At 41.7% G+C, this 14105-nt stretch overlaps 1 protein-coding gene across 4 annotated transcripts in view; it reads left to right on the plus strand.

Annotated features, from left to right (window-relative positions):
• The window catches only part of RIPOR2 (RHO family interacting cell polarization regulator 2), a 141083-nt gene that overhangs the window by 103267 nt on the left and 23711 nt on the right, over positions 1-14105 (plus strand). For all 4 annotated transcript variants that reach the window (XM_075585570.1, XM_075585568.1, XM_075585571.1 and 1 more), the window contains 4 exons: positions 76-768; positions 4097-4299; positions 8141-8303; positions 9489-9621. In XM_075585570.1, coding sequence (XP_075441685.1) covers positions 76-768; positions 4097-4299; positions 8141-8303; positions 9489-9621 — 1192 coding nt within the window. The remainder of the gene's footprint in view (positions 1-75; positions 769-4096; positions 4300-8140; positions 8304-9488; positions 9622-14105) is intronic.

Raw genomic sequence — 14105 nt, forward strand, 5'->3', positions numbered from 1 at the left:
TTCACTCAAATGCGATGAAATTCCATTTTGAGTAAGTTACAGTCCAATTTTAAAGGTTCCATTTTGTTTTTGCAGTCCAATTTACAAGATGATGTTTTTGATACGGGTGTGGAATCCATGGAGAAGAGACCCCTCTCTTTAAGTTTTGATGACTTACCAAATGGTGACTGCACTCCTCCACGGTCAGCTGCCTCTTCTTCCCTGGGCTACTCCAATCCTGAAATCACTGTCACACCCGCAGAGCATAACCTCAGTCACATGTCCTTGGAGGACCCAGTGATGGATAACACCAGTGCCCGATCTTCTGCGGACTCATTTACGCGTTCTCAAGACTCTCAGTCCCACACCGAGCACGTCAGTGAAAACGAGGAAGCCTTAGCAGGAGACAAGGCTGACTCCTCTGCTTGCCAAAGCCCCACACCCCCTGGGGGTAATAACATATTCATAAATTTGAATGTCTCGGTGCCAATACTGCAAGACTCAGATGAGGTTTCTGAGCTGAAGCCTGTGGAGCTAGACACTTGTGAAGGCAATATCACCAAGCAGCTAGTAAAGAGGCTTACTTCAACTGAAATACCTGCTACCCCAGAAAGGCTGCTGTCTGATTGCTCCACGGGTGGCGAATCTGAAGGCTGTAGGTCCTATTTAGATGGAAGCTTAGAGGAGTCTTTGCAAGGACTTCTTCTAACTCTTGAGCCTTGTAAAAGCCAATATGCAGAGTATCAGGATTTGTACCACGAAATTACACACCTAGAGGATGTTCTGAAAGTAAGTGAATGTAAAACATGACTGTGTTTAAGTTAGATACAGATACATAACTGTATCATGACTGTGCATTGTGTGTGGGGGCTGTCAATTTTTATTACCGTGCTATTAAGCAGCATTTCAGAGCAACCTGTGAACTATCTCAAACTACAGTGCTAACATCTGTCTTTAACACGCACAGTCTCACTTAACAACATAAAAAGAAGTTGCAGTGGTGGAAAGCACGAAGTCATTCCGTATTTTCAATGGTTCTCTTCTAAACATGACCAAGAGCCAAGTTCAAAAGCAGAGAAATGTCAAATATTGTGAATTACATAATACAACATGCTTTTCCTAATGGTTTTATGCTTGAATAAAGAATCCTTTTAAAGTCCCAAAGCTGCGGTGATCGGGGTTGAGTTACAAAGCATTAGGCCAATTATAAAGATGCTCAATCAAACCCTATACAGAAATAGTCCATATACTTTTTTTCAGTGGTAATGCACTTCTGATATCAGTACATAAAAATACTGATGCTTAATAATGAAAGTATTATAATAGTATTATGTTTCAAAACCAGTTAACGTGTTGATTAATTGAAGATAGTGAGAAAGCTTTTACTTGAAACTGGCAGTTTTACACATTTGCTTAAAAAAAAATACCAGATGCATGGCCTTCATGCCGTAAATATTTGTCTTTATGTATATATGTTTTAGAAATATTGTTCCCTTTTTCATTATGGGGCACTCATCTCCTTGTAAGTGAAGCACTAAGCCCCACTCACTTGCACATTATGGCTCTGCAGCATATTTGATAGGGGCTGTAAATGTGATGAGAGGCCCACTTAGTCTGTCCATATCTCCTTAATTCCTTGAATTTCCAATTATATATACAGTATGTTTCAAATATTATTTTGCAGTAATAAAAGTATATTAATACATATTCTTTTCTCCATTTTGTCTCATCAGTGGTTTCCATTTTTGTGTGTTTGACAAAGTGTGACATAAAGTGTAAGAGATTGTAAGCTTTTATTGTGACCTCAGGGAAGATTGTCACAATAATGTTATTAGACTTTGTTTCCCCCCCCTAATATAGAATTGTGTTGTATTTGATTTTATTCAAAATGTGTGAGAATCAGTACCCTTATTGGTTCTGGAGAAAGCCTATATTTTTTTGTTTACTGGACCCAAATGACAAAATCAATTATACATTACTTATCGAGACCACAAAAAACTCCCTGTTCAACTAAATCTAATCTTTTGTGGTTTCTGGAACTCCATGAACAATTTATATACTTACCGTGTCAAAGGTTTCCATCCCATCCTGCTAACAGATAGATAGATAGAAAACTACAAGAGTTATAAACGGTTAATACCTTGTTAAAACAAATGTCAATATATTACTATTGTGATGGAACAAACAGTATAACGTCATTTAAAAATGATATGTAGCAAAATGTCTGTGAACAACTTCCAGAAGATTGTCTCTCCACCTCTTAAATGTGTTTTAAGACTGATCCATTCTAATATAATAATGAACAAATTCACCACATCTTAGATAAAGTGTTTCTAAAGCTTATCAGCAACAGTGCCATCAGGACATTGTTTAAAAATAATATCAACAAGTGATTCAACAAAGTTTATATGAGAGACAAATGCCTGATGAAGGACCCTCAGAGGTTCGAAAGCTTGTAACATTTCAACTACTTGTTGGTCCAATAAAAGGCATCATACTATCTACTCCCTCTCCCTCCTTTTGTTATTTTACTTTATAAGAGACAAAGCATCTAATCTTCTCTCTGGTCAATTCTATATTTTCAATGAATCACCCAACTTAGTATTTGTCAGTCTAGGATGTTTGGCCACGATCAAATCGCCACCAGAACGACGCACCGCAGGCCGCTTGCCACCGGTCATGTCACCGCCATCTTCAAATGGCCTTCCAGCCAGCCGTAGGGCACCTCGTGTGGCTGCTATCTTCAAATATCCTCCATAGCCGAAGGGCACCTCACGCGGCCACCGCTCCAACAGCATTTGTGAACGGGTGTATGCGTGCGCCCAGCAGGACGCTCAGGTTGGCCGCCAGCTGCCAAGACACATTTAGAAAGTTCCCATGGAGCGGCGGCGGCTGCGCAAGGGGCCATGCAGCTGGGGGGGAGGGACATTTAAAGATGGTGGCAAGTTGACTGTCGGCAAGATGACCTGTGGTGAGTCTTCCTGGTGGCAAAGGGTCGGTGGCAATTTGGTGACGGCCAAATGGCAACACCCGTATGTCCCATTCCGAGTATTTTGTGCTTGCTCAGTATCAGTAGTAGGAAGATAGGCGAAAACAGGAGCAGGGATACAAACGTAGCTTCTGAGTTTCAAATGTAATGAGTGCCACTGGCCAAGTAGTATATTATATTATTTTGTAGCATAGACTTTATAAATAATTATTTTATATATAATACATATGGGCTGCAGTTATATGAAAACAAATTTTCATATACTGTATCATGCAAAATAACACACGGTCCCCAAAGAAGACCGTTTGTCAAAACGCGTTGGAGTGGGAGTCTGTGGAGGGGGACCCCTGACTTTTTCCATTATAGGAGGCTTCTGCAATTCATTTTTTGATCATACCAACCACACAGATTTTGGTGATGTATCATAATTTAACATCATTGTGATACATGCTCTTGTACTGGATTCTTTGACATCACCCTAGGCAATATTGTTCATATGCAATCTAGGATTATATTACAGGCATACTTCTATCTATAGTACACAGCTCTGCAGTAACATGTTACTTTACAGAATAGTACCTTTTATTGAACTACCAATTTTTTGGATTGAATGTATTTGACTGTCTATCATAACAGCCATTGGTGATTCTTTTGACCAATTAATGTGCCTTTGTCCTCATGGTATATCTGTATTGTCAGTTGTGAGTCCCCCTCCTCTTTTATATTTCTCCCACTGTTTTTATCTTTATACTAATACATTTGTAACAATAATCATAGTTTGGTATGCCCGTGTGCTTCATTATAAGGATACTTTTTTGTTGTGCTATATATATATATGTATGTTATTTTGAATGATATATGAAAATTTGTTTTCATATAACTGCAGCCCGTGGCACAGTTCACATGTGTACATCACTTTTTTCTGCACTAGGGACCCACTCTGCTTTAGATGCACGGTTAAAAGACACCTCTTATAAGAAATAATAAAACACTTCCAATGATATAAGATATGGATGATTGCAACACCCGCCCAAATGGGGGAGCAAACATTGACTTGATTATCATCTTTACTGCTTCTCTTTCCTCTAACATATCTCTGGAGTTCACAAGTCCCTTCTACCTTTCCAGTGCAAGCCAGCTGTAAACCGAAGCAGGTCTTCCAGTATAAGTCTAACTGTTGAGAGTGCTTTAGAAAGCTTTGATTTCCTGAACACCTCTGACTTTGATGATGATGATGTTGATGATGATGATGATGATGGTGGTGATGGTATGGTTTATAATGGTGGAGGTGCAGACTCAGTGTTTTCAGACTCTGAGGTGGAGAAGCCCAGGTAAGTTGTACGTAAGGAGTGTTAAATATTCCTCCTGTCCCCAACAAAAATTCCTGGTGCACACATTATTCAAGGAAGAGAAAGCTAAAACGAAAATGATGTCTGTGCCATTGGTCTGTGTGGCAATCTTAAGGTGGCGATGGACAGTGTTTTAAAGGGTGATGAAAAACCATGCACTATTCAATACATGTTACATACCTGTGTACTACATCATTAGTATTGCTTTACTTCAGCTCGTTAGCCTTATTTTGTAAAGCCACCAACATCGGCAGCCAATTCTTTTTGATCAGAAAATAGCCTGCTTGCTGTTGGCAATAGTATGATAATATCTGACAAAACTATAATCATCATATTCGATGTATAATCAGTGAAAGAATGAACACTTCTGGTAACTGGCTACAAGATCTTCCTTGAAAACGTTTGTACCTGGTTTTGATGCTGTTACTAACGTCTTCCATGTTTTCCCTTCTCTGTCTTTTCTTTGTAGCCCGTTGAGTCTTTGCAGTGGGATAAGCTTGTCAGTAACAGTAACAAAGGGCCAGATATAAGCAGCATGGTGTAGGTTTTTTTCTTTTGCATGGAAAAGTCATGACTGTAGCATTGTGTATTGCCTGGTTTTTATTTTCCTGGCCCTTCTTTTTTTCCGTCTTTTGTCTTTGTACTGTTGTAGACATCTGTCATCTGTTACTTGTCCAACATTTATTTTTCATTCGTCATCATGGCATGTAAATCACATGTAGTTTTTATTGACCTACGGTAGGCCAAGAGTAACTAAAGGCTCAAGCGAGAATGGTCTTAATATACTTTATTACTTTCTGGACTTGCCTACTGTATAGCTTAAAGTATTATAATGTAGTGTCTAAGGTTTGAAGGGAGAATATGCTGTGTAAGTTTCTCACGGTCCTAGCATTACACGTTCTTCACATCACACAAAGCAAATATTACTAAATACATAACTTACTATGTGAAACAAGGTGATAAAAGTGCGCTACTAAAATCAAACTCAATATCAACCACACAAAAAACCCAAGTGAGATTGTGATAATACAAAAATAAAAAACTAATTACGTGATCCTAATTGTAAATGGATGAGAGCGTCTGCAGCTGTAGAGACAGGGGTGGCTCAGACACCCCCAAAAACTATAACAGAGAAAGACACAAACAGCGCACAACGCTCATAGCGCATTAAATAAAATAATCTGCGTACATCAAGGAAGAGTTATAACAGCATATCAAGGGATATTGTTACCAAATTCGCTGCCGGTGAATGGTAAAGAATCAGTTCATAGGAGTGATTTGGTAGCTGTAGCTCTCTGCAAGTAAGTCTCCCACCGTCACTCCGTCAGTGACGTCACTCGGCTGCTACTCAGTGTGTCGCGCAGCTTGATTCTCGCCGATCTCAAATCACCTCCGCAGCAAGGTGGATGTTAATAGCATTTGATCACTGATCTCCAATCGTGATATTCTCCAACGCGTTTCGAAACCGTAGGTTTCTTCATCAGGGAATCTGATTTTGGAATTTCTTCCCTGATGAAGAAACCTACGGTTTCAAAACGCGTTGGAGAATATCACGATTGGAGATCTCAGTGATCTAATGCTATTAACATCCACCTTGCTGCGGAGGTGATTTGAGATCGGTGAGAATCAAGGTGCGCGATACACGGAGTGACGTCACTGACGGAGTGATGGTGGGAGGCTTTCTTGCAGAGAACTACAGCTACCAAATCACTCCTATGAACTGATTCTTTACCATTCACCGGCAGCGAATTTGTATTATTGGGACACCATAGGCAACCAAGCCACGGACTTACCTTAGGCACTGACCAAAGGGACCAGCGTGCTGATGCTGGACCTGCCAGTTTAATATCTGCGGACACACCAGACGACATCTTGCTGGAGACATCTGTCCTTGCTGGTTGGCGCTTAGTAACAATATCCCTTGATATACTGTTATAACTCTTCCTTGATGTACGCAGATTACTTATTATGTACTGTGTAACCTAATAATATTTTATATAACTTACTACGATTTCACAGGCTGGTGTTTACCCCTTGCACGTAACGCAGCCCATAAAATACATACGGACACCTTAAATTACTGGAGTAAAATGCTGTGTTTTAGAAGAGATCTTTTGTAACACTTTGTTACATTTGCAACCAGAAACACATGTTAATAAATACAGATTTTATTTCCGTGGTTATTATTAAGTTTTCAGTAATCCTCCACTAAACCCGATGCTAAAACACATGGTACACACAGCTCTGCTTTTCACCGGACAACATTATTTCATTCTGGCCCCTTCATCACTACAGGGGTCAAAACACAATTGAAGGAAGGGTGAGGATGGCGCATAAAACTAGGTTACCACAGACCAAATTGACACCTTATGTCTCTTGTACATCTCTTTAATGAAGCCATTATTATTATCATCATTTTACAGGGGGGGGGGGGAGCGGGTTGCACCTGTGCTTATAACATACATATGTATTATTAATCTTATGATGATATAAATTGGCAGCTGGTACCTTGCTTACCTTCACAAATGTTTCATCCTTAATGTGCTCATTTTTCTTATTCCGTAAAACAAAAAATCCTTATTTGTTTATCTACCCTCACTTCACATATTTAATTGTACTTTTGCCCCATAATTATGTTTTATGATACATTTTAGGGGTTCATTGAAAGGGGACACTATTATCTGTTTTCTCAAAATGATGTTCTCACCCTGCACTAGTTTATCATCAGAATTACTACTTTATCCTTGCCCGAAATTGAGCAATTCACATTTTTGGACAAAACAGAGCCATATCCAGTGGCATTTGCCAAAGTTACATTTGAATTTCATGCCTAACACTGAAAAAGTCAATCAAAAAAAGAAACTGCACAGAAGTTGTCTTAATAATGTATATTTAATATATCTTTGTATACAGAACTGTTTTAAAAAAAACTTGAATATCATTTTGCTTCTCACTAGCCAATGGACACATGCCAAAAAAAACATGTAGCATAATATAATTATATCACCAACACTGTTTGCACAATGTACAACAATCAGTGGTTTCCAACCTTTTTGTGGTTAAGGAACCCTATGTGAAATTCTGAGGAACCCCAACCCTCTCTAACAGCGAGTCTGAGATCAGATGCATTGTAAATTCTTCTACATTTGGTACAATTTTAAAATGACCTGAAAATTGCAGGGAACCCTTTAGGAATGCTCTGGGAACCCAAGGGTTCCTTGGAACCCTGGTTGAAAAACACTGTACTACATAGCAATAGTTCACAGAGTGAACCCATGCTCCCAAGAGTGTATAATCTTATGTATGTCATTTATAAAATAGTCTAATAACTAGAGGAATTGCAAAGTGGTGTCGTAATGTTCATATGCACAATATAATAAGCAAATAATGGCAAAGCCTTTTGTAAGTGAAAACATTACATAAAGTATGCACCCTCAAACACTAATGGTTTTAGATCAACTTTATAGCTTTTCATAGAGTTACATACAGTAGTGCATGGATTCACAAGTCATATTAAAACCAAGTATATTGGGCGGACTTCATAGAAAGACACTTGCATTTTCACACCACTGCTCCGGTGTTTTTCTGCCTTATGAAGTTATGAATAACAATAATTGTGATGAGGAAGCGGATGGAAATTCTATCATCATTAGCATGCATGCAGTGTCCTTGCTAAGTATAAAGTAATCACTAATCCACCAAACAACACTATGCCATCCATTGCACTATTCATCATGGGGAAGAATAATGTGTAATTTTAAACCCTACTGATTGTCTCTTGCTTCCAGCTTTAGTTCTAATTAGTGTGTGTTGATGGTTACAGATGTGAACATCCAGAGGCTAGAGAACACCTGAGCGAAGCATTAACTGAGGATACCGGGGTTGGTACCAGTGTTGCAAGTAGTCCCCTGCCACTCACTACAGGGAATGAAAGCCTTGATATCACACTTGTTAGACATTTACAGTACTGCTCTGAGCTAATTCAGGTATGATGGCAAAGGATGTGTGCATGTACTTTTATACTCTTGTAATAGCTACAATACTAAACAAATGTGCCAGGTTATTGTTTTACTACTGAAAATCCTTACCCTAAAATACCATCACTTAAAAAGAAAAAAAAATATGTCAATCATATGTGCGGAAATACTTATTTTAATTATTTATCTCTGTACATGTAATTCAATTTGTATAGTAGTTATGTTGGTATTGTAATTTATTGATTTCTAACGTTACTTGCCTATTTTATAGCTTTTACTACATTTTATTATTTCATGATATGGTATTTTGTTAACAGTTGTTTCAGGTTATTTATATATTGCAATTATTCACAAATATATTTATTTATATAAATGTCTGCTGTAGGATTCCTTGCTGGCAAGCCATCAACAACTCTGTCTTCTGCATTACTTGGATGAACAGAAAGTATACGCAAAATATATTTTATTAGTCTAGTGTATTGGTTTTGACTGAGAAAAAAAATCCTTAATAACTCGTTACAAGTGTTTTTCTAACTAAAGGCAATTTGATGCCTCTGAACTGTCAGCAATAATGCACGATTTATTTTTAAACCAATGATTTCTGTTCATAATCATATAATATTGTGTACTTTTTAGCACATACCTATTTTGTCTCTCTCTAATAGATAAGTGATTGATAGATACAGTACTTGATTGATAGATACATAGATGAGTGATTGGTTGATAACGTGGTTGATAGGTAGATGAGTGATAAGTGATTTATTGATAGATGAGGAATTGATAGATGAGTGATTGATAAGTGATTGATAGCTGAATGATAGGTAGATGAGTGATTTATTGATTGATAGATGAGTGATGGTTGATGATTGATGAGTGATTGATAAATGAGTGATTAAGAGAAAATTGATAGGTGATTGATTAGTTGATTGATATATATATTAATCGAAGAGTGATTTATTGATAGATGGGTGATTGATCGATAGGTAGATTGTTTTATCAATGATATTTTGCCAGTACCATACGATATTTTTAAATTGCTTACAATTACCATCTGCATAAAAGTAACCTCAGTCAGGCCACAGCTATTTGCTTTTTCGTACATTTGCATGTCTCTGTCTTTAGCAGTGAAGACGCTCAACAGACATGATCTCCCTTTGTTTTTTAAGCCTGTGTCTATTTGTCTACTTCTTATAGCAAACTACGCTCTCAAATCAAATGTTTTCTCTGAGAGACCTATTGGAGAAGTTGTACAAGCAAAGCCAAGTGATGAAGAAGTTATCCGAAATCAGCAGAGAAAATATGGGCAACATCAATTCAGTTATAGAAGGTAAGGAGATTCCCATGGGTCTCTGTGCCTTGCTATTTATGTAATCAAAATGTCTGTCCCACTGCGGCACAAAGAAGCTCTTAATTGCATATAACAATAGTACTAGTAAAATACTATGAAATCCTTGGGCCATATGTTACCATGTGACAAAGACTGGAGCATTGGTCCAAAAATGACGCGTGCAATATGAGGAGCACCTATATATACAGCATATAGCACATGTATTGTTGGAAACACATATGTTACATATACATACACATACACATACACACACACAGGCCTTTGACATATACAAATTGAAGCAGACATTTCTTACATTTAATGCTGATGCTAAAAGCCAAAGTATTAATTAACTGAACCAGCTTTATATGTACAATGTCCTTAGTTGGGTCAAATTTCCAAAGTGAAAACTGCAATCTTTTCATAATAAGGTAAACATTGGTCCATATTTACCAAGTGGTACACAGTCATAAAATGCCTTCCAGGGCTGTAACACACCCTCTGCCTTTATAAGTGAATGTGGTATTTGTGGAATCAGGAGGTGTCTATTGGCATAGAACCATTTAGTCAATATGGGCCTCTTATTTTTTCAGGTGTATTTATATATATATATATATATATATATATATATATATATATATATATTATATACAGTATTATATATATATATATATATATATATATATATATATATATATATATATATATATATATATATATATGATACAATCATGGGCGTCCACAGTGGGGGCAAGGGGGGGCACTTGCCCCCCCCTGGATCCTGGGCTGCCAACAGCGGGGGACAGAGGGCACTGGCGTGACAGGATTTAGCGCGCTCACGATGTGCAAGGAAGCGCGCGCGTATCTTCCCTGCTTCCCCCCCCCCCACCTGGGACCCCCCCCCCTTCCTCCCCCCGAGCCCACTCACAGCCGCTCACGGCACTTCCTGTGACTGCTGCTAGTGAGCGCGTGACTGTCCGTGACGCAGAATCTTCCCGCTCCTCTACTGGTGGCTGCGCAGTGTCCCCCCTTCTTCCCCGGGTCTCCGTGGCTGCCCACCCGCCCAGGGTGATAGTAGGTAGGTGCAGGGGTGCGGCCGCCAGGGGGGGGGAGGGGTTGCCTCCTGTCCTGGTGCTCCCTCCTGCCCTGGTGCTCCCTCCTGTCCTGGTGCTCCCTCCTGTCCTGGTGCTCTGCTCCCTCCTGTCCTGGTGCTCCCTCCTGTCCTGGTGCTCCCTCCGGTCCTGGTGCTCCACTCCCTCCTGTCCTGGTGCTCCCTCCTGTCCTGGTGCTCCCTCCGGTCCTGGTGCTCCACTCCCTCCTGTCCTGGTTCTCCCTCCTGTCCTGGTGCTCCCTCCTGTCCTGGTGCTCCGCTCCCTCCTGTCCTGGTGCTCCCTCCTGTCCTGGTGCTCCGCTCCCTCCTGTCCTGGTGCTCCCTCCTGTCCTGGTGCTCCGCTCCCTCCTGTCCTGGTGCTCCCTCCTGTCCTGGTGCTCCGCTCCCTCCTGCCCTGGTGCTCCCTCCTGCCCTGGTGCTCCGCTCCCTCCTGTCCTGGTGCTCCCTCCTGCCCTGGTGCTCCGCTCCCTCCTGTCCTGGTGCTCCCTCCTGTCCTGGTGCTCCGCTCCCTCCTGTCCTGGTGCTCCCATCCCCCGTCCCCTTGGTGTGGAAGATGAGCGCGGGGGCGGGTAGTGGTGATGCACTTCTGGCTGGTCGGATCGCCGGCCTTCCCCCCCCCCTCCTCCCGTCCCCAGGCACTTACATCCGGCGCTGCATCTCTTGCTCCACTTTGTGTGTGTGTGTGTCTGTCTGAGGCGTGTGTGTGTGTGTGTCTGTCTGAGGCGTGTGTGTGTGTGTGTCTGAGGCTGTGTGTGTGTGTGTGTGTGTCTGAGGCTGTGTGTGTGTGTGTGTCTGAGGCTGCGTGTGTGTGTGTGTGTCTGAGGCTGTGTGTGTGTGTCTGAGGCTGTGTGTGTGTGTGTGTGTGTGTGTGTGTGTGTGTGTGTGTGTGTGTGTGTGTGTGTGTGTGTGTGTGTGTGTGTGTGTGTGTCTGAGGCTGCGTGTGTGTGTGTGTGTGTGTGTGTGTGTGTGTGTGTGTGTGTGTGTGTGTGTGTGTGTGTGTGTGTGTGTGTGTGTGTGTGTGTGTGTGTGTGTGTGTGTGTGTGTGTGTGTGTGTGTGTGTCTGAGGCTGTGTGTGTGTGTGTGTGTGTGTGTGTCTGAGGCTGCGTGTGTGTGTGTGTGTGTGTGTGTGTGTGTGTGTGTGTGTGTGTGTGTGTGTGTGTGTGTGTGTGTGTCTGAGGCTGTGTGTGTGTTTGTGTGTGTGTGTGTCTGAGGCTGTGTGTGTGTCTGTCTGGTGTGTGGCTGTGTGGCTGTCTGGTGTGTGTGTGTGTGTGTGTGTGTGTGTGTGTGTGTGTGTGTGTGTGTGTGTGTGTGTGTGTGTGTGTGTGTGTGTGTGTGGCTGTCTGGTGTGTGTGTGTGGCTGTCTGGTGTGTGTGGCTGTCTGGTCACCCTTGAGAGAGGGAGAGAGGGAGAGTCTGAGAGAGGGAGAGTCTGAGAGAGGGAGAGTCTGAGAGAGGGAGAGTCTGAGAGAGGGAGAGTCTGAGAGAGGGAGAGTCTGAGAGAGGGAGAGGGAGAGTCTGAGAGAGTGAGAGGGAGAGTCTGAGAGAGTGAGAGGGAGAGTCTGAGAGAGTGAGAGGGAGAGTCTGAGAGAGTGAGAGGGAGAGTCTGAGAGAGTGAGAGTGAGAGGGAGAGTCTGAGAGAGTGAGAGGGAGAGTCTGAGAGAGTGAGAGTGAGAGGGAGAGTCTGAGAGAGTGAGAGTGAGAGGGAGAGTCTGAGAGAGTGAGAGGGAGAGTCTGAGAGAGTGAGAGTGAGAGGGAGAGTCTGAGAGAGTGAGAGGGAGAGTCTGAGAGAGTGAGAGGGAGAGTCTGAGAGAGTGAGAGTGAGAGGGAGAGTCTGAGAGAGTGAGAGTGAGAGGGAGAGTCTGAGAGAGTGAGAGGGAGAGACTGAGAGGGAGAGACTGAGAGGGAGAGACGGAGAGACTGAGAGGGAGAGACTGAGAGGGAGAGAGAGACTGAGAGGGAGAGGGAGAGTGTGTGTGTTTGTGTCTGTCTGTCTGTGAATGAATACAGACACCAACCCACAGTCAGTCAGTCACCCACCCAAGTGTCAGTTACACACGAGTCAGTCAGTCACCCACCCACCCAAGTATCAGTCACCCACCCCGTCACCCACACACCCCCACACCCACTCTCTCTCTCTGTCTAGTTAAAATTATGCCCCCCCTGAAAACATTTCTGCGGACGCCCATGGATACAATCACTGTTTCTAGGGACTGGAACAGTGCAGTAAGTGTGCTTTCCAGTCTACAGAGCGTTAATCTCCCCTACAGAAGATAGCAGCAGCTGCAAACTAATTGAGCAGGCTTGGCTCCTGATATGGCACCGTCATTAAATTATAATGTGACGAGGTGACTAAGACTCTTCTTTTATGCTTGCAACATAAGCTACGATCACTTTTTGCTCACAAACACCACATCCCTCCAAACATTAAACCCTTATTAGTTGTACCTCTAATGTGGCTATAGGGAGTAGAATTCGGTTCCTCAATTGCAATATACAACAGCTATACATAGAATGGGTAGAAGCTGTTATTGCTTATATCTTTGTAAAGCTTTGAAAGCTGCAGTTCAAGCAATACCTTACATGTGTTTTTTTTTTGTTTGTTTTGTTTTTAATAAATCAGTTCTGTACTATGAGAAAATACTTGTAGCATTTAAAATGTAAAAAAAAATGTTTTAAAGACATTTTTAATGTTTCTAATGTAGGAAGTATTTCCAAAGTGACAGCTCCCTTCCCCTTCTGATAGGCTCTGGCTCTTGAGTCCCGCCCTTTCTCTAGCAGTGCACCAATTGTATCTAGTAACTGCCCAGTCAATCATATTCTAGGAACTACATTTCCCATAATGCCGTGCAAGAACTGAATTAAATAACCCTGAGCAAGCAATCTATTAGAGTCGATTACAGGAGAACGGATCGATCTGCAGCTTAGCTAATCAGTTGTCAGTATGCAGATGCACATATTGAATGGGGAAAAGTATATACTTTTTAAAATGGCAGCTTGAACTGCAGCTTTAATATAGCTCATGTGATGTTGTCAGAAAGTTCAGCTTACTGATCTACAGATTTCGGCAGGAAACTGTATTTGAGAGATGTGTGTTTGCAGAGCTCTGTCCCATCACATGCAAGGCGGGCTACTTAGCGGCAGACTTGTTGCGTTTAGTGATATGGTTCTTCTGATCATAACCTGCGGCTGTTTCCTGGCTTTCGGCGACTCTTTTCTGTCACAGGATTTCCATGCTCAGTTTCACAACAAAAGTAGCTGCTGATTTGCTTATCAATAGCGCTTTTGTGCTTTATAATCCTACCCAAACATGAATGGTTGCTAAACAAATACACAGGCATGTGAAATGTTTCAGAACTGTTCCTAAAAAGGTATGT

The sequence above is a fragment of the Ascaphus truei genome, chromosome 2 (assembly GCF_040206685.1).
Source record: "Ascaphus truei isolate aAscTru1 chromosome 2, aAscTru1.hap1, whole genome shotgun sequence".
In the NCBI taxonomy this organism is placed as follows: Eukaryota; Metazoa; Chordata; class Amphibia; order Anura; family Ascaphidae; genus Ascaphus; species Ascaphus truei.